The sequence below is a fragment of the Agelaius phoeniceus genome, chromosome 8 (assembly GCF_051311805.1).
Source record: "Agelaius phoeniceus isolate bAgePho1 chromosome 8, bAgePho1.hap1, whole genome shotgun sequence".
NCBI lineage: Eukaryota > Metazoa > Chordata > Aves > Passeriformes > Icteridae > Agelaius > Agelaius phoeniceus.
Window position 1 is genome coordinate 32344078 of NC_135272.1, and position 19881 is coordinate 32363958.

At 42.4% G+C, this 19881-nt stretch overlaps 2 protein-coding genes across 2 annotated transcripts; one reads left to right on the forward strand and one right to left on the reverse strand.

The window, feature by feature from the left end:
- Positions 1 to 392: 392 nt before the first annotated feature.
- On the reverse strand, positions 393 to 16026 carry ORC1 (origin recognition complex subunit 1). Its single transcript, XM_054638537.2, has 17 exons — positions 15977 to 16026; positions 15060 to 15164; positions 14561 to 14688; positions 13247 to 13416; positions 12682 to 13063; positions 11749 to 12049; positions 10238 to 10342; positions 9668 to 9860; positions 9019 to 9134; positions 8184 to 8285; positions 7526 to 7697; positions 5246 to 5353; positions 4354 to 4503; positions 3076 to 3195; positions 1482 to 1648; positions 1161 to 1248; positions 393 to 662 (listed from the first exon to the last, which is right to left on the reverse strand). Exons 2-17 carry the CDS (start codon positions 15146 to 15148, stop codon positions 468 to 470), a joined length of 2586 nt encoding a protein of 861 aa, XP_054494512.2. The 5' UTR covers positions 15149 to 15164; positions 15977 to 16026; the 3' UTR covers positions 393 to 467.
- A 60-nt stretch (positions 16027 to 16086) lies between these two features.
- PRPF38A (pre-mRNA processing factor 38A) lies at positions 16087 to 19813 on the forward strand. The gene is made up of 10 exons (XM_054638112.2): positions 16087 to 16304; positions 16387 to 16546; positions 17054 to 17175; positions 17318 to 17403; positions 17551 to 17661; positions 18202 to 18314; positions 18799 to 18825; positions 18903 to 19000; positions 19346 to 19394; positions 19480 to 19813. Exons 1-10 carry the CDS (start codon positions 16175 to 16177, stop codon positions 19520 to 19522), a joined length of 939 nt encoding a protein of 312 aa, XP_054494087.1. The 5' UTR covers positions 16087 to 16174; the 3' UTR covers positions 19523 to 19813.
- The last annotated feature ends 68 nt before the right edge of the window (positions 19814 to 19881 follow it).

Sequence of the window (19881 nt, forward strand, 5' to 3'; positions counted from 1 at the left end):
GTTACAGCTTCCTCCATTCCAACAGCGAGCCTGCCTTGCAAACTGGGAGTTCCGTTTAATTATGTTGGATTGCAACCTGGAAGTTCCTTTTAATTATGTTAGTAAGGAAAAGTTTAAGGCTGTTTTAGCAATGCCTTTCATTGGATATAAGTCACTGAGGAAAATCTACAGAATGCCAAAGACACCATGAGCCTTAAAAAAAAGTGATGCAAGTAATCTTCAAATAATCCATGCCAAGTTCATAGACCTCAGTTAAAAGGGGATCAGCTACCAGCACTTAAAACTACTTCTACAAAGAAATAGTTCGAAATTAATTCTTTATTATTAAAAGAGTGCTTTCATACATCAAAGAAATAAGCAAAGCCTTTTAAAAAAATACATTCCATTTTATCAATAATTAAAAAAAATAAAAATAGACGGTATTTAAAATATTTATACATATTAAAAGCAATAAAATCTCTTTTGCTTTATTCCTCCCTGAGTGCATACATGACATCGTCCTGGCTGAGGTTCAGTCGCACCCGCATGTGCAGATATTTATTGCTGGCCTCCACCAGCAAGAGCCTGCAGGCACCGAGCCTGGAACAAATTGCCATGACTTCTGACACCGTGGGGCTCTGCAGGCCTTCCACCCTGCACAAAGCAACGTAGTGGTGGTAAATCTGTTGAGAAAGAGAAAAAGGACACAGGTTATGTTTACTGCCTGCTGCAACTGAGTGACAAGGTGACATAGTGAGAAGCTGCCTTCCCCCCACAGCCATGGAGGGGAGATAAAATAGCTCCAGCCTGTTTAGATGCTGTAATTCTCTATAAAAATGTTTAGAACTACATCTTTGTGTAAGTATTAACATTTAGCTTCCACACTACTCATGACTACTCCAGAGTCTTCACAGTTCTGCTGGCACCCAGTATTTTATGGGTCTACTAAAAAAAACAAAGCTACCAGTGACATATCTGCATCTATGAAGGAAAAATAGTGATGCACAACTTGGAATCAGCTCTCAGTTTTCCTCCTTGGACTGTTGCCTGATAATTTCAGCTTCTCTTTGATTCTTCCTGTTATAAAGCATGTTAGGGTAGAAGCATGAGATGTTTTAACATGCAGGCCAAAAACCATAAAACCACCCTGTGGTGGTGTCAGTAACAAAGAAGCCCCATACCTGTTGAACTGTCGCCTCCTCAACTCCTGCCCTGCGAAACTCTGCCAAAATTGCTTTCAGGAAGATTTGTTCATGCAACGAAGCATTCCTGAGTCAAAAAACAAAAGAGACAAGAATCCATTTGTGAAGTTCAGAAGCCATGAAACATCAGGAGGAAGTCTGGAAGGGGAAATCCTTGGGAGCTCCATATTTAAACACAGGCTGGGCAGTTTATGTCATGAGTGGCCATTGTGTCACAGCCTGCAGCTCTGGCATCATCATTTTTTTTGGTGAAACACTAGTGCTGTGAAAGGGACACAAAAGCAAAGGCAATATTTTTACCTGATTGCATTGACATATGGTGATGAGAACATTTCATCTATGGCTTCAGTCACGTGGGCCATCCTGACAATCTCGGGGGCTCTCTTCTGCCTGGCCAGCTCGCAGATCTCCGTGGCCCTTCTGCAGATATCCAGGCACCGCCGCGCGTCCCCCGACAGCGCCGCCACCTGCAAGGGAGCGTCACACACGTGGGACAACATTTCCAAACTGCCGGGGGCAGAGCTGAGCAACAACCAACAGGCAAACCAACCCCAAACACCCTGAGCAATGCAATGCATCTCTGGACCATCCTACTACAATCCCAGATGCTGAAAAACAAAGCTTACTGATCAAAACCAACAGAAGCCACTCTCCACATCCCCCACACCCCCACCCTGATCTGGTCATCACAAATTCAAGGCTGAACTTTTTTCTGTAACGCAGAAGTCAGAGGTTAAAAAAAAATTTAAGGTTTCAGAAGTATCAGTTTAATTATCAGTGAAGACCTTTACCATAATCCAGGCTCGTGAAAAAGGAAAAAAAAAAAGAGGGGTTGGCTATGACACCAAAAAACTCAGTTTTTCTGTACTCATTAAAATACTGATTTTAAGAGTACACTAATAATTTTAGACGGTCTCAAAGAAATATCCAGGATAGTCAATTTACTGTTATAAGTGCCTGAAAATGTTTAGGTGTCTGAAATTTCTGAAATGGAATACTTGTTAAAATGCCAATTGTGCTTTACAGTTTTAATAAAGCTATGAACATTCAACACGTATAGCACTGGCCTAGTTTTCCCAGCAGATGCTGGTAATATACAAAAGCCCTAGAACTCAAGTGGGGCCAAAAATGAGAAACCCTGTAGACAATCTAATTGCAAGGTATATTTCAGTATTTCTGAAGAAAACTCATAGAAGAAAAACACTGCAATTATTCCTCTGCAAACCCTCACTATTATTCTTACAGAGAGGTGGTTCCTTCACAACAAAACACAGGCTTGTATTTACTTCTGACATATTTATGAGCACTCTTTTTTAATCCTACAATGATGCAGGTTGTTTTGACATAATTTTAATAGATTACTTTAATATGGAGCTGCTAATTTAACACATTAGCAGTGCACAGATCTCAATTTGAGAAGCCACTGATCCCCAGTGCATTACTTACATTTTGTACAACTGAGTATTAAGAGTTGCAAACAAGAACAAGTATTATTTATTATGACAGGGCACTGAATAACTTGAGAAATAAAATTTATAAGGCTATTTCTACTGCCACTGGCATGTTATCTTTTTCAGGATTCTCCAATGACTCACATTATGCTAAACAGTGGAGACAGTTGACATCTTATCATCACGACTCTTGTCATGCCTTCAGCTCCTGGAATATGCTGCTGCCTTCTCAGAGTAGGTGGGAAAAACAAGGACACTGCTCTAGCAATGTTTTCTGAGAAAATACCCTGGGTAATGTATGGCCTAACTGTGCCCCAATGCTTGCCTCCAGTACAGAACACAAGCACAGAACCAGGTCTGGCAGCTGTCACCAAAGTCTCCCTGCTGCCCCCACACTTTTCACCCAGTGCAACATGAAGGACATTTATCTGCTCTGTGCTCACCTTTCTGGAAACCAGCTGAACTGCATCCTCCTCAAATGCCTTCACTCCCTTCAGTCTGGATGAAACAATTTGCTGTAACTGTTTGTAGGTGTAGGGCTGAAAGGACATTCTGGTGAGGCCCTACAACAAATGACACGACACAGTGAGAAGTGTTTGTGGGAAACTGCTGAAGCATGGCCTCTGTGGTTACTTTTACTTTTTCTGGTAGGGCAATTAGTTTTTCACATCCTTTCCCTCCTAGTGACATGCTTTAAGCAATCACATTTGTGAAACAAATGTACAAATCCACACAACTGTGGCTCAGTGAGGACCACTGGTTGGATCTCCCCACTGAAAGGCCTGAGGAGCAAGTGAAGCTGCTATCAGAATTCAGATTTCTCTTATAAAAAACTTTTAAACAAATGAGGGCTCCCCTATACAAAAATATCTGGATTACATCTGTCCACGTGTTATTTCTTAATACAGTAACAGCAGCAGCTGTGGAAAAATATTAATGTCTTCTTTAGTTACTCTGTATGTGTGTGTTGACTTCAAGTTAGCCATCAGCCAAGAATTAAAACCCTTTTCTGGCTCAAGCCAATGAGAACAGCCCTCAGATGAGGACAGTCCATGTTACAGATGGTGCTCTGCCTTTCATCCTACAGGAGACCTGAGTTTTGAATTTCTTATGCAAAACTTCTCTTGTGACTGTATGGACTCAGCTGATCTGCAGTGGGTGGGGGAAAGCAATTCACACCCTGTGGAGCTGCTTTTGAGTCATGGAAGGATAGAGGCACAGAGCACTGTTTTTGCAAATCACTTTTCAGAACCGTGGTGAGATGACCTAGGAAAACATTCAAAACAAGTGGAGAGTGCATCCAATTTTCTTTGTTGGATATCTTTATATAATCCACCAACTGATGATGGCAAACAGAGAAGTAAGTAGATGCCTGGAATGAGAGGGGAAAGAGGAAGGGAAACCAGAAGAGAATTCTTCTGAACTCCAGAGAAAGCAGCTTAACCATGAAGCACAGCATTTGATTATCCAGATCTTAGGCATCCATATATTTATTTCATTCTTACAAGAACATTATGTATCAGCATAATACCTGATTAGCAAACAGGCTCCTGAACTTGGATTTATATGTTCATTATCAGTCCTCAGGAGAGGGAATGATAAAAACCATTGTTCAGCTTCTGATATAACCAGTCCTACTTTTCTCCTGGATTGCTTTTGATTGCACCCAGTATTTAATCTGTTCTCCTTTATGGCACAGCAAGAGAACTGCTAGGACATACCAGCCTGCTTGCTACTCTGTTCATCATGATTCTCTCTGGCAGGTCCATGGTGTTGGCAATGGCCAGGATGATCAGCTTGGAGTGCTTTTGGGTTGGCCAGTCAAATAAATTGTACATCACGTTCTGCTTCCGGGTCCACAGCAGATCAAGCTGCAGGGATGAAAAGATCAGAATCAGACTGGCAAAAGGAATGGCCTCTTATTTACAGTACCTGATGGGGGACTGAGAACCAGCTCTGCCACAGAAGATTTCTCACATGATTCTGAACAAGGGTCTCTGTTGCCTTTCCTTTGTCCACCTACTAACAGGGCTGCATTTTCTGAATTAGGGCTCTAGTCCATTTTGGAAAAGCACATCCTACTGGATGTTTGATAAGTGAATGTTAAACAGCTGGAGTTTTGAAACAGTGCTGTGATACTACTGCATCTAACAAGATTCAAAGCCCCTCCAAGTGAGAACATGAATTAGCTTACAGCAAAGATAAGAGTGCACATGATTATTACTGAACATAGCACACTCAAGGTTTTTCAAAACTGGGTATGACTTATTGCTCTGTGAGTTTTCCCACTGGAAAAGCAGTAGCTTACAAACAAAATACAATTGAATCCCCTGGTATTTAGAATTGACAAACAACTTATTCCACGTCTTGGAATAACAAAATATAAAAGGAATAGGAAATCCAAGGCAGAGAACAACATGGCAACTGGATACTCAGCCTTTTTAGGAATCTGAATTTAAATAGGTAAGAGGAACTACTTGCATCTCCTCTCTCCTAAGTCTCTTCCTGTTACATCACATGTGATACATTCAAAGCATGCATAATTTTCCATCCACCAAAAACTCACTTCTTACAATCCTTGGAGGAAAGTAAACAAAGGATTCTTTGTCTCACCTCATCCACTATCAGCACTGTGGCCTTCCTCTTTGGTCCAGGTGTACTGAACAGCTTTGCCAGCAGCACTGCAGCATGGGCTGCTGTCACCTTCTGACCTGTCAAGAACTGCACAAGGATTGAACAAATCAGGTTAATCACACCAAACCCCTGGAAATACAAACTTTCACTCCTTGACAATCAACACCAAGCATCTGGATTATTTTTTCCAAGGGGGAGTAAAAAAACTGAGAAAGTAGCTCATAAAACACTCTGGTCTACCAAGAACTACCCATAAATGAGAAGAGAAACAAAAAAAAATGCATAGCTAAAAAGAAAGGCCCACAGAATTCTCTGCAATCTGTCTTAGAATCACTAAGAAATCCTGAACCCACCCAGTCTAGAGGGGCTCTAAACCCAGCATATCTCTAGGGTATCTCTGAATACACACACCTACTGAAAACCTAAGTCAGCTGAGAAGAATAGCCTGACTTGAGTAATCTTGGACTGCTATTAAAATTCTAATGAATCATCAGCAGGATCTATAATTAAATTTATTCAACTGTGAACTAAAAAAATATCTGCAATACCTTTTGCAACTATGTGGCAGAACTGATCAGCTGACTGTATATAACCTCTTCCCTTGCAAGTCCAAAGATACCCAGAAATCAAAGCATGACATTTCAAAATTACACTGCAGATGCTGAATCAATTGTTCATCATAGGGCAAAGTCCAGCAGTAAAGCCAAATGGAGACTGCATTTGAAAACTGTATTTTTTTTCTAAAATCTCTTATAAATCTAAGATCTGATAATTACTAAACAAGCCAGAGCACAAGATTAATATATAACCTCTACTAGTTTCATGTTTCCTATTCAGTCAGGACAGTCCAAATCAGTCACAGAAGGGAGCTGAATCCCAGAGAACCCTGACTGCAGCTCTGGAGCTGAGTATCCAATATACCACAGAGCTGAGTTGCTGTGGTGGAAATGGACTCTTACTGCACCCAGGTATTCACCCTTATCTCTTTCATCTGTCCAGGACTTCCAGTCCCTGTTCCATCTCTAAACTTTCCTACAGCAGTGAGGTAACTGCAGAAGGGAAGCTCCAGAATTTGCACAGTCGTGCACAGAAACATCAGCAAACTGGATGAGGACCTGCAGCAACCAGGAGAGCAGCAGCAGCCTGGCTCTTACTAAGGGCTCTTTGACAGTAGCTGAGGCAGAAGGAATTGGAGAAGTACGTGGTTCATGAGACTTTGTACTCCCCTAAAGGAGATTTCACTGGGCTGCCTTAGAGTTCAGGATGAGTAGGGGGCAACAGATTGTACTTCCAAAGGCCTATTCTTTATTCATTTTCAGATTTTATGCTGAATGGGATGGGAACAAAGGATGTTCAAATACATTCACACTACCATGAAATAAGGTAATTGTCAGGAAGCCTCTCACTATGCTAAGGAAACACAGAGGCCTGGCCTCAGCAAATCCCTCAGCAAGACACTGTCTAAGCTGGTTTGAGGAAAGGATGCAAATATGCAAATTTAACTCCCAACTATGAGGACTGGGACGCTAGAACACTAATGCATGCCACTCCCTGCTCAGAAAGATGATGTCAAACTGCAATAAATGGAGCAGAAGTTTATATTAAAATGGAACAGATGCTTCAGGAAACCATTTCGTTTCCAGGTCACTGGTTTAAAGTTAGGCTAGACTGAGAAAGCTTTTGAGTAGTTCCTGTCTAATGCCTGCTGGGTGATCTTAATCCAGTCCTCAGAAGATTAATTCCCACCCATACAACACAAGCACAGTCAGCAGTCCCAGATGGACACTGCAGACTGGTTTGTAATGGATATCAGAAATACACTTTGTTGACAGAGATGGCCCCTCTTTAGCTGAATTACTATTATGACTGACCAATTAACCATTAAGACCCCCTCAGTAATTATTCTACTGCTACACTGACTTTCAGAGTTGTCACCTTAGTAGCTGTGCAAGCAGATGAGCAGAAAGTTACACCATAGGAAAATATAAAAAGCTGGTTTAGATTTTTTTTTTGATGAGTAGATGCAATAAACCAGGCTACTTCTCAGCCACTACCCTTATGTGGCAGAAAATGAAACAATTCAAGAAGGCCTTAAGTTAATTATTTTCTAACCTGCTCTAAGATAAAAGCACACAGTCTCTTGGAGGGACTGGGAAGTACTGCTAAGTGCCTTGAACATTGTAACATATCAAAGATGTGATGGGAAAGTGTAAGATCTCTTCTTTCAAACCCAGGAGCCACTGAAAACGCTCTCCTTACCTCTAATATCTGCACATAGGCTTGGTGAGGGTCTGTCAGCTTCATGCCATTGATCTCCACAAACTGGAATGGTGGCAGCTCCTCATTTTCTGCAGCTTGCTGAAGACACCGAATTACTTCATGAACAGTGGCAGTTTTACCTGTTCCTGGCACTCCAGAAATGTACATGCACCTACAAAAGGAGAGCACCTCTTCAGCAGCCTGAGCAAAATGGTAACAGCTCTTGGGATTAATGAGCTGGAATTCCTGACACCAGTCCTGAATACTGACTCTGCAGCCAACTGCCTACATCTTTATTCACAATCTGGGACACATAACACCTTGGAGGATCATGAGGATTCTTACTATTACTGAAGCAATTAACAACCTAAAACATTTTATAAATGTAATTTACCTTTAAAAAAAAAAATCGCTTTCCAGACTTCTAAAACTGACCAGTTATAATTTGGTCTTTAATTTGAATCTGTAGAATAAAGAATCCCACATTATTTCTACACACAACACTGCTTAAAGAAGAAAAATACCAGGGTAATTTAATGAGGAACTTTAAATGATGACTTCTAAAATACAAGTAATAAATATAAAGTAAAAATATATAATCTGACTGCTGTTATGCCATAAACAAATGTGATCTTGGTCACAGTCTTGCCAAACTCACCCTCCTGTGCCATCAATAAGTTTGCTTTCCACAAAGTTGTAGATATCCTGGAATTCTTCCTCACGACAAGGCAGAGATTCTGGGATAGCAGAAACATGCAGCCTTTGAATTAAAAAATAACAAGAAAATTAAAATTGCTGTTCTCTCTGAAGAACTGATGCAAACAAACAGGCAGGTGCTCACCTTCCTCCTGTGTGGAGTTTTCCAAATCTCTCTTACATACTTTCAAGTCTGAGCATCAATGTCAAGTATCCCAAAAGAAACAGGCTAGTCTCTATGTGCTCTTAATTTATGCAGCAATAAAGATCCATCTCTTTTAAGTCACTATTTGTAAGTCAGTGCAAAGGGAGGATAAAACACAGTGCAAAGGTAGGATAAAAGAGGAGAGACTGTTTATAGCAAACAGAACTAAAACCCAATTTGAAAGATAGTCAGTCCTCAATGCCTTTTTTTCCCACTGTGAAGATCTACAGTAATACCAGTAAAGCTTTTTCACGCACCAAGAAGAGACAAATATTGCACCTTTGCAATCTACAGCTAATCAGAGAGGATCTTTCTTTTTCTAATGTTGCACAGAATAAAGATACCTAATTCTGAAGAACTTACTATGTTAAAATAACTTGAAATTGCTAAAGTAGTATTGTAAATACTACCACTATTTATACATCTAATATTGTACTGTAAATGATAAAATACTCTTCTTGGATCAGAACACCATGCATTTTTACCTATCTTATTCTAAATGGTAAAGATGACATTCCCCATTTCAGCACAGCCTGCTCTGCACATCTGATGCAAAATAAAGATGATTTTCCTGAGCACAGGTTATTATTACCTTAATCTGGCTTCTTCCAGCACACTGGCTGGCTCCTGGGCTGCCTGCACGCGCCTGGGAATTTCTGGAGTTGCGTTCCGGGGTGTCCGGGGGGTTCTGGGTGTTCCCTGCGAAGGCTGCAAAGAGAATTTACAACCTCAAGCAGATTTTCTACAAACAGCAATCTCTGTTGGGAACAAATCATTGATGATTTAGCATAACTTATGCCAGAGCACAAGATGAACTGAGAAACAGGATTTACACAGGGAATTACCAAACAAGCCTTATGGTGTTTTCTTCCTAAGAGAAAAAGGAAACTGCAAAGGGGGTGGTGACAATTACACCTTTTAACTGTCTGAAGAATTTTTGAGTTGTTAGTCCTTTTCTGAAGTGCTGCATAACAGAATGATCTGGTTCTTAAGAAACAGCATCCAAGCCAGTAATTTCCCTGTTTAGGCTACAGTTTTCTGATCAATATTGTAACAATACTGACAACATGCATATGGTTTATATATTTTCATAACCTACTCATATCAAAGATTAAATTAATCCAGATAATGCTCCACCAAAAGCCAAGGGATTCAGATACTTTACTCTGGTACACAGGCATCAAGCATTCAAATAAGTGGCTCAGAAATAATAAAAATAGCTCTTTTATGTGGAACCTTACAGTTTTCTTCGGTGTCTTTGCAGGAGTGTGAACTGCTGACTTCCTTGAAGATTTTGGGGTGCTGAATATTTTGCTAGATTTAGGTTTTTTTTCTGGTGTACAGGGCACATCATCATCATCATCCTCCTCTTCCTCACTACTTGAAGAGTAGGAACTGTCAGAGCCAGATGAAAAATCCTCCTGGTCCAACATGCTATGAGAAAGTGAAACGATTCAAGCTTTAAAAAAATACATACAAGTCCACACATAACAGAGCAACATTTGTACACTTTCAGCTTTTATTGGAGTTCTTGTTATCAGCAAGCCAAAACATTTTCTACTTCAGCTGCTAATTTTCCATGGCTTTTTAACAGACTGGTTTAAAGGAAGTCAGTTTTCTGAAGAACACAATGAGTCAGCTTTATGTTTCTGAACACAAACCAGTTTTTACACAAGCTGCAATTAAGCTGCGCTTCTGGAACCATTTGCATTTCAATATTAAGGCAGACATGCTCTCAAGGCTTGCAGCTCTCAAGGCCTGCAGCTCTCAGGAGCAAACTGACCAGGAGATGGTGGCTGCAGGGTTTTTACCTGATCTGCTCTGCAATGAGAGCACTGGTTTTCTGTGCACATGTTCTGCGAGAGCGAGGGGTCAGCACAGGCGTCTGGCTGCTCGGTTTCTGATACCCAACTAAACTGCAAAGAAAGAAAACAATGCTGGTTGTATTCCCTCTCTCTGCATCACACTTGCAAAGACACAGAGAAGGCCTTTCAAACTTCAGGCTCAATTGTTACCACTGTCCATCCAGCATGAATTCTTATTTGTTATTTACAGATTGGCTATGGCATGGATGCTGGCAGCACAGTTTCCCCCCTCCTGCACTGTGTCTTCAATACCACTTTGCCAAGGAAAACAAAATATTTGCTGTATTTTGCACTGCCAAACTGAAGGGACAGGGGCTCACAACAGCAGTGGTTTTATTTTATTGGGAAGTGGGGGTTTTGCCTATTTTTTTCCTTATGAGAAAGATAAGAAAAAATTATTTCCTTTGGGCATCTCATAGATTTGCCCTTTGGAATGTATTTTTCTCTTTGTGTTTTGATATTCTTGGTTGTTTTCCTGGGTCCTTCTTCAACCCTGCCACTGAAACATTTTACTGCTACTACACAACTTCCCTATTTGTTCAAAGTACAAAATGAGATGAATTACAGATGCTTTTATTATTTGTTGACAGTTCTTGGAAGTTTTTTAAGATCTACAAATACTACTGAAATGCCACTACCTTATCAATGAAAGGTAAACATTTTTATGCTATATATAATTAGTGACCAAAACAAAAGGTGGAAATTCCATTGTTGCATCTATATTTTTACACTTGGAAAGAGGAAAAGGACTGGTTTCTGGCTTCCTGCAACATTTTGCACAAGAAAGTCTGTTCCCTTCTTTTCCTTCCCCACTTTATGCCATTTTTAAAGATTGTGTTAAGATATACTCGTATAGTTGTGCTTTTTGGGCTTTGATTTCTTTCCTATGTAAAAATTAGTATGGTAGTACACATACAATTCTCATGAAGTATCCATACAAATGGAAGTATCCATACAATTCTCATGAAGACTCTCCTGAGGCCAATCAAGCCACTTTCTACAGTCCAGCATCCCTGTCACAGGTCAGGCACAGCTGACCCTTGATTATGAGTGCAGGGAAATGGATTTTCATCCGTGTTGGTGGGTACAATCATCATGAGAACAACCATCAACATGGCTTCAGCTTCCTTTCATATCATCCTACCATTCCCATTTCCAACATCATCTCTCTGTTCTTAGAACCATGAACTGCTTTTCCATCTGGGAAGTCAAGTCCTCTTTGGATCTCCCTGACCATTCATTCACCTTCAGGTAACATTTCCTAATGCTTCATCACAGTGCACTTGTCACTGCTGAGACTCTGCCCCTTCTCTCCTTGTTCTCAACAGGCAGAACATGGCACATGCACAGACTTCACCTACTTTTCTCTCCAGAAGTTTTCCATAGAAGTGTTTTAAGAGAGCTTCACATGAACAGCAATCCCATATAAAAACAATGATAAAAATGCTGTCACTTACGATAACAGAATGTCGTCCTCCTCATCAAGATTCCTGTCTTTTCCATGGAAATCTTTGACTTTAGTGTAGGGGGACAATCTTATGGAGTCACTGGACCTCTGACGGTGCTCTGCAGTCTCAGATGTTTGCTTGGACTTATCATTGCTGCAGGGGATCTTTGGTGGTGAGCCTAAATTTTCACCTGTGAATTTCACTTTTCTTTTAGGGGCTGATGGTTCTAATGGTGCTATGGCATCACAGTCATCATCCAAAAGACCCAAAACTTCACATCCCAGCAGCTTGGCTTTGGATCTTGTGGGACCTAGAAATGAAAAGCAAAATGAACTTTTGTCAGGCTTCAATATGGCTGGTTTGGTTAACTTTCAGAAGACATGGTACAGCTGACTGTTGTTTAAATGAAAGCAAATGAACACTTCACTCCAGTAACAAGGAACTGGATCACTAGAAGGCACCTCCTCTAAATAATTACTAAACAAAAGGAAGACAAACAGATTTTTTCAGCTTTCTAACTCAATTGCATCACTTACAACTTTTGTCAGGTTCCACGCTGAAAATACTGCGTGTTTTACAGAATCAAACATGATTATTCAACCAGATCAACATAAGCATTTTAGTACACAATTAGTAGGAAGATTAAAGAAAGTGGGATGTTCTGAGGTCAAATGAGGCTGATTGGTAGCATTTCAGTCAACAAGCACTTTAATTTAGATTTATCAGATAGAAATAGAGCATTTGCAGCAGCAGTAGAGTGCTTGAAACAACAGACAAGACCAACAAGTGATGTGCCTACAAGGCTTGGGCTGATCCCAAAGGCTGAACAAGGCAGTTGAAAATATTGATGTTGAATGTTACAACAGTTTGAACTAGCCAAAAGGGAGAAGCACAAAGCACATACAGAACTACTGAACAGACAGAATATTGCCATATACATACTGTTTAACTCCAGCTTCTTCCTTGCTGTTGGGGTTTTGATGTCATTATTAGCCACCCTTTGAGAATGCCTCTCCTTAGCAAGGGAGGACTTGGAAGTAGAATGTTTGGATTCTATTTCCATATCAGCATTTTTTGGTTTTGTGGCACTCCGAACAACACTCTCTGTCTCTTTTTTTACAGGTGTAAGGATGTCTGAAGGAGTAAATGCTTTTGAAGAGTTTGTGATGACACCTCTTTTCTTGTTAGCTTCTTTCAGCTTAGAGAATGTGTCCGGGGACAAAACCTTGAAGCACTTCCCATCCCAAGACTGTCTGACGTAGAAAGTTTGTTCCTTGTTTAATATCATAATAGGCAGCTCCTCACCCAGGTGTAGCGGCAATACCTGCAAAACCAGGAAATATCAAAATACATATACATTAATGTTGACTGTTAACTTAGAATTCAGCTATTTTCTGTTCACAGATCTTATTGCTGCAACTCATGCAATCCTGAGTTTCTAATTTCCACTACAGGGGCGCTGCTGTCTCCTTCTTCCCCTGCTGTGCAGAAGGGTTGCAGTACATACCATGATGCTTTTAATAATGGTCTCTGCAGCTATATCAGTGTCATAGCCAAGAACTTGATCAAAAAACACCTCCTGGGCAGGAATCTCTCTTTTGAGCAGCTTCCGTTTGTTCTGAGGGATCTCCTCCAAGCGACAGAACCACTGCACCACTGCACGTTTGTGCTGGGCACCTGCGACACGGACAGGGAACACCAGAATTTTACTGTGAGCAGTGCCAGACTTCAGCTGAAATGCCAGCCAGGGTAGAAATCCTCCCTGGACACAGGAGAGAAAGCATCTGGTAGGAGATGGTAAGTCCCATTTTCTAAGCTAAATTAAAATGTCAGAGCTGAGAATTTTAAGGGCTGAGGTAACACCTGCACAGGGTCTCAATCACAAAAATACCTGGAGAGCAGCTGCAGACCAGCAGTTCCCTGTCACAAACAAAGAGGTTCCTTATTGGCACAGATGTGTGATCTCCTCAAACCCTAACTAAAAGCAGTGACATGAAAGGAGAAGTGAGAAATTTCAGGGCATTATTTGTAGTGCATTGTACTTTCAGAAGCCAGAAACAGTTTTTTCAGCGGCTGACAAACCAGGGGATATTGCTGATGAAATAGCTGATTTTTAAGGGTTTCATTCCAGCAGGAAAAGAATATTCAGCTACAAAAAAGTGCATTAGTAAATAAATAAAATGGAATTATGTGTATTTCTGTTTTAAAAAAGGTAAAGAAGATTAAATCCTCTCAAAGTATTATTATTACAGCACAAAAAAGAACAAGAGCTGCTCAAAAGACTCAGACATAGCCAATGAGTAGCTTCCAATTAAGACTCAGACAATTTTTGTATCACCCACCTCCCATGATTTCTCTTTTCATATCTATCTCTGTGTAAACAAGTAGTTCTACAAGGGACAGAAGTAACAAGTCCCATTTATTCAGCCTTGTACTTTATTGTTAAATTGCCTGATGTCTAATGAGATGCACATTTCAGGGCTGCAGTGCTCTTGCTCCATTTGGATTCTCCAATCTCTAAATAAAGCATGAGCTCAGACTGCCTTCCACTGTTTTTAAATTAGACAATTACATAAAAAGACTGTAAAAATTACAGTGTGCTTAAATTTCCATTTATGTATCAAATTTAACTGAAATTAGCCATCAGTCCCAAACATTTGGGAGAGCATGTGAATACAGATGCAATGATCACCAAAACTTGATTTTCTTAATAAATTAGGCCAGTGACATACTGTTAATGCTAACTACACCCCCATGAAAAAGATAACTTCAAAAAAGTTTAAAATTTCTCACACAGAATGTAAGTTTTTAGTTCTCTTACCATCTTCATATAAATCCACGAGCTGTGCCACATAAGGCTGATCTGCATTCACCCCTTCTACTAAAATAAAGTCACCGAGCTGTACACAGGTTTCTGTTTTGCTGCTTTCTGATGTAATAAGGATCCCCCTATTAAGTGATAGACACAAGAAGATTAGGAGAACTTCACAGGCTTCATAATGCACAGATCATTAAGCCTGATGTCCTGTCAACTTTACAGTTAGTTATGCCCCTTCTTGCAATGCTTACAACTTAATTCCCTGATTAGAAGCTTTCATATGTTGTTCAATTAGTTAAAACTTATTCACAGATTTGGTTAAATGTTTTTTTATACACTATACAGTTTATAATTCAAGAGCTTAATGCTTTTGTTAAATACAGTGTCACAACAAAATGCTCAAAACCTTACTCATATTGTTACAGTTAACTTAAACGATGCCAGAAAGGTAAAGAAACATCTATTAAGTTTCCTTAGCAAAAGAGAAATAAATATTATTTACTTGTACTGGGAAGTCCTCAGCTTTCTGTCTGAAGTCAAGGGTTTTCCATACCAGGAGTAGATAAGTTTGCTTTGCTGCCTGGTGTTCATGATTCCCAAGGAAAAACTAAAACAAATGAGCAAATACTTTTTGATTATTATTTAAAACAAACAAAAAAAAAGGAAAGATGGGAAGATACATAAAATTGCTATCAATTCTTTCAGCGTACATTAAGAACGGTGGTTGACACAAAGAAACCCACCTTCCCCAAAGCCCCAGACACCCGTCCCCGAGGGATGAGGGAAAAAGGGAGATATTTAGTAGCGCCTTGTTCTTCAATTCCTTTTCCAATTCCGCTCTCCCCGGCCCTCACCGCCATGGCGGGGCCGGCTGCCCGCCCTGGGGACACCGAGAGCCAGCTGAGACCGTCACCGGCACCGGCGTTTCACTTTCGCTCAATTCTTCTGCTTTCGTGTTGGTTTTTAATTTCTTTTTTCTTTTTTTTTTTCTCCTAAGTAAGAATTTTCGTCAGGAAAGTCGGGGGAAAGCCACTCACAGCCCCCAGTGTCGTTCACCGCCCCAGCGCCGGCGGCACATGGCGGCTGAGGGGCCGGGCGGGACACGGCGCGGACACCGAGGGGCTCCGGCGGCACCGCAGAGCCACGGACCCCCAGAGCCCCTCACACGGCCCCTGACCGGCCCGATCCCCTCACACAGCGAGCGAGGCTGGAACAGAGCACAGCGCTCTGCCCGCTCCCATCTCCCCGCTCCAGCAGGGTCGTCCCAGAGGACACTGCACAGCATCGCGTCTGGACCGTTCTGGGATATCTCCAGCGAGGGCGAGTGCCCGGGCTCCCCGGACAGCCGGTCCCTGTACGCGGTCACCACCCGCACCGGGAACGCTTTGTCCCCCGAGCCCGCTCCCGGCCCCAGCTCACCGTGTCCCCTCAGCGCCGCGATGGAACTTCGCGCCAAGCGCGCGCGGAGCCCCGCCCCCGACGGCGCGCGCGCGCGGGGCGGGCAGAGGCGGCGGCGGCTCCGCCCCGCAGGCGGAAGCGGAAGCGGAAGGCGGCGCGGCCCTCACTGGAGCGGGGCCCTCACTGGAGCGGGGCTGAGGGGGCTGCGCGGCGGCCGCCATGGCCAACCGCACGGTGAAGGACGCGCACAGCATCCACGGCACCAACCCGCAGTACCTGGTGGAGAAGATCATCCGCACGCGCATCTACGAGTCCAAGTACTGGAAGGAGGAGTGCTTCGGCCTCACGGGTATGGCGGGCGGGAGGTCGGGCCGGGCTGCGCCGGCACCGGGTGGAGCCCGCGCTGACGGCCCGGCCCGTCCTTTTCGCAGCCGAGCTGGTGGTGGACAAGGCCATGGAGCTGAAATACGTGGGGGGAGTCTATGGAGGGAACATTAAACCCACGCCCTTCTTGTGCCTGACGCTGAAGATGCTGCAGATCCAGCCCGAGAAAGACATCATCGTGGAGTTCATAAAAAACGAAGACTTCAAGTAAGTTGTAGTGTGTTTTTTCCCCCTTGGTCAGGTTTTGTACCGAGGGGAAGTGCTCAAAACAGCCAGGGAAGCCTCAGTGCAGGGTTTAGCTCTCAGTGTGCCCTGATAAACTGGGCTTGCCTAAAACCAAGCTTTTCTTCTTGTTTTTAAGACTGCTCTCCTTGTCACCTGGCCTATTGGAAGGGCTCATCTTTGTGGCATGTGCTGTCTGTGATAACAAACCTCTGCCTGAAGTATTTGGAATGAGCTGCATTAAGGCATTCATGTTAATCTGCTTTTTCTTCAGTATTTTTTTTCACTTTTGTTGGTGATAATGTCCCCTTACACACATAATGTATGTAAAGTGTACTATGGTTTTGATAGTGTAGAGGAAGCAATGGTGCAAATATAAATCATTGTGTATTCTGGCCATCTACTGATTTTCCTCAGAAACTTGTGGGAAAAAAATCTTTTTTATCTAAACTGCTGAGGGAGCTGAGATCCATGGAAAGGTTTTCTTCCCAGGTATGTCCGAATGCTTGGAGCACTGTACATGAGACTGACAGGCACTGCCATTGACTGCTACAAGTACCTGGAACCGCTGTACAACGACTATCGGAAAATTAAAAGTCAGAACAGGAATGGGGGTAAACACTCTCATATCTATTTAGCGATATAAATCTTTAAAATTCTGGCATAACCTGTTGATATAAGTTGTCTGAAGTGTTTCTTCTTTACTTTAGTCTCTAGTGTTAATTTTGTCTTTTAAATGCTACTTTTTACCCCCAGAATTTGAGCTGATGCACGTGGATGAATTTATTGATGAGCTACTCCATGAGGAGCGTGTTTGTGACATCATCCTGCCTCGACTGCAGGTTGGAAATGTAGATGGCTGTAGAATTCCTGACTGCACCAAGACCAGTAGCTGGATTGGCTGCTGGCTTGTTGTGTAAGCTGGGGTTGCCTCCTTAGGTGTTTGTTCTTACTTGGGTTATGTTGAATAAAGTTGCAATTCCTTCTAGAAACGGTATGTTCTGGAAGAAGCTGAGCAACTTGAGCCTCGTGTTAGTGCTCTGGAGGAAGACATGGATGATGTAGAATCTAGTGAGGAGGAGGAAGAAGAAGATGAAAAGGTTGGTGAACTGTTGATGAACTGTATTGGAAATGAATAGTTGGAGCTGAATCCCTTTAGGACACTTCATAGCCTATGACAGATATTTGAGGGGAGGCTGCTGGCAACTCTTACCTCCTTTCATAGCGTATTTTCATAAAAGCAGCTTGTGAGGACTTGGACCCTGAAGCAACTCTCAGGTTGCCATGTTTTCCTGTCTCTTGAATTCCACAAATCTGGGTCTGCTCTTTGTGAAGCTTATTTATACCAATTGATTTATATGCCTATGTAATGGAGAGAACTAAAGGTGATGATGGAAGGTCCTGTGGCCATCAGTCAGTGCTGCTGTATTTCTTCAAAACCAACACTATGAGAAGTGGTTGTTGGATTTCCATTTGGCAGTTTTGGGCAGCACCACTCACTCCTGAGTAAGAAACACTTGGGGATGGGGAAGCTTGGCTGCCTGGCTTTTGCAATTTATATTCATTGTTCAGAACTCTTTATTGGTAGTATAAAACCCTGCTGAAACAGGACTTACAGCTCCTCCCCCACTTGTTTACAGCTGGAACGGATCCCATCTCCTGACCACCGCAGGAGGGGCTACAGGGACCTGGACAAGCCCCGCAGGTCTCCAGTGGTGCGGTACCGGCGGAGCCGCAGCAGGTCCCCAAGGAGGTGAGGGGACTCTTCCTTCACCAGTATTGTTTACCTGTTGTGCTGCAGGCAGCTGGAGCACAGCAGTGAAGGTGGCAGTTCAGCCAGAACCTCCCACACCTCCCTGTTCCTTTAGCGCTTCCTGAAGCGAGGACTTGCAGTGCACAGCCACTGTCAACCCCTCTGCCTGTTTCTCCAGTCATTCTCTAAATCTTGAACTTGCTGGCCAACTTCAGCTAAATTTGACAATACAATGAAGATGTTAAGGAGAACCAAGTGCTTTGTTTTCATGTAAGCCAGAGGCTACAGAGAAAATCCTATTAATCGCTCTTACTGATACTAAACCAGAAAAAATTCATCACCAAACTCTTGCTCACTGCATGGTCCAGTCCTAAGCACTCAGAGGAAGTAGAAGCCCTGGTGTTGTTGCTGAAGATGTGGGAAATGGAACAGCTGTTCTGCTGATGATTTTCAGTGATTTTTTGCTTTTCTCCCCCAATTGCAGGCGCAGCCGCTCTCCAAAGAGAAGAAGGTACTCTTTAATTCTGTTATTTAGGTGAGCAATGTGCATTTGTGGCACAACTCTCTTAGAAGCTGCCTTTTCCTCAGCCCATCACCGCGCCGGGAGCGCCATCGCAGCAAGAGCCCGAGACGGCACCGGAGCAGATCCCGGGAGAGGCGCCACAGATCGAGATCGAAATCTCCAGGTACTTCTGCCACTTCCAGAATCACTGTGGCAAGTCTTTATCAGCAGCACATCCACTGCAGCAAAAATCTGTGTCACTGTATCAAGATGGTAGCACAGGTGTTAAATCTGGCTGATAAAACTGCTGCTCACATGAAAGCAGAGCTGGGGAACTCCATTAATGGCTGCAAAATTGTCTTGAGTAAGTTTTCAGATACTTGCCAGGAGGTTAATGTGAGTGCCTGGTTAAAGCTAGGGTTGTTCTGGCAATGTCTAGCACACTTGGTCACTAGAAGCAGATAGCATTAGCAAAACAACAAAGAATTCCAGTGGTAATGGAAATAACTATTGCCTTTTTATCTCACAGGGCATCACCGTAGTCACAGACACAGAAGTCATTCCAAATCACCTGAAAGGTAAAGGCTTAGCTTGTTTCTGAAGTGCACTTTGGGAATTAAAGATAGGTTCTACAGTATTGGCTTTTTGTTTTTTCTGTTTCAGATCTAAGAAAAGTCACAAAAAGAGTCGGCGAGGAAATGAATAAGAAACAAAACCCAGCCCATGGTTCAAGGACCTTGAGCTGCAGTCTAATGCTGTCCTGTTTGCTCCACAGGACAGCTGACTCTCTACTGGCTGCTTTAGCAGTCCCTTTCTTTTATCATCTTTCTCATTTTGTGGTCTTGAATTTTTTTACTAAAGGTAAGCTAAGGATACTTTTTATGTAGTTAGTTACTCATCCTTGTGATAGAATTTGAAGGTTGTTTTTTAATTGTTTTTCTTGAAGCCTGTAAAAACTTAAAGAAGAGCAATAAAAAAAGAAAGGTTTGTCTTTAAAGGCTCCTGGCTGTTTCCTTCATAGTAATTTGTTGAGATGTCCCCTGGTTGAAGCTGGCTTCCTTCTCA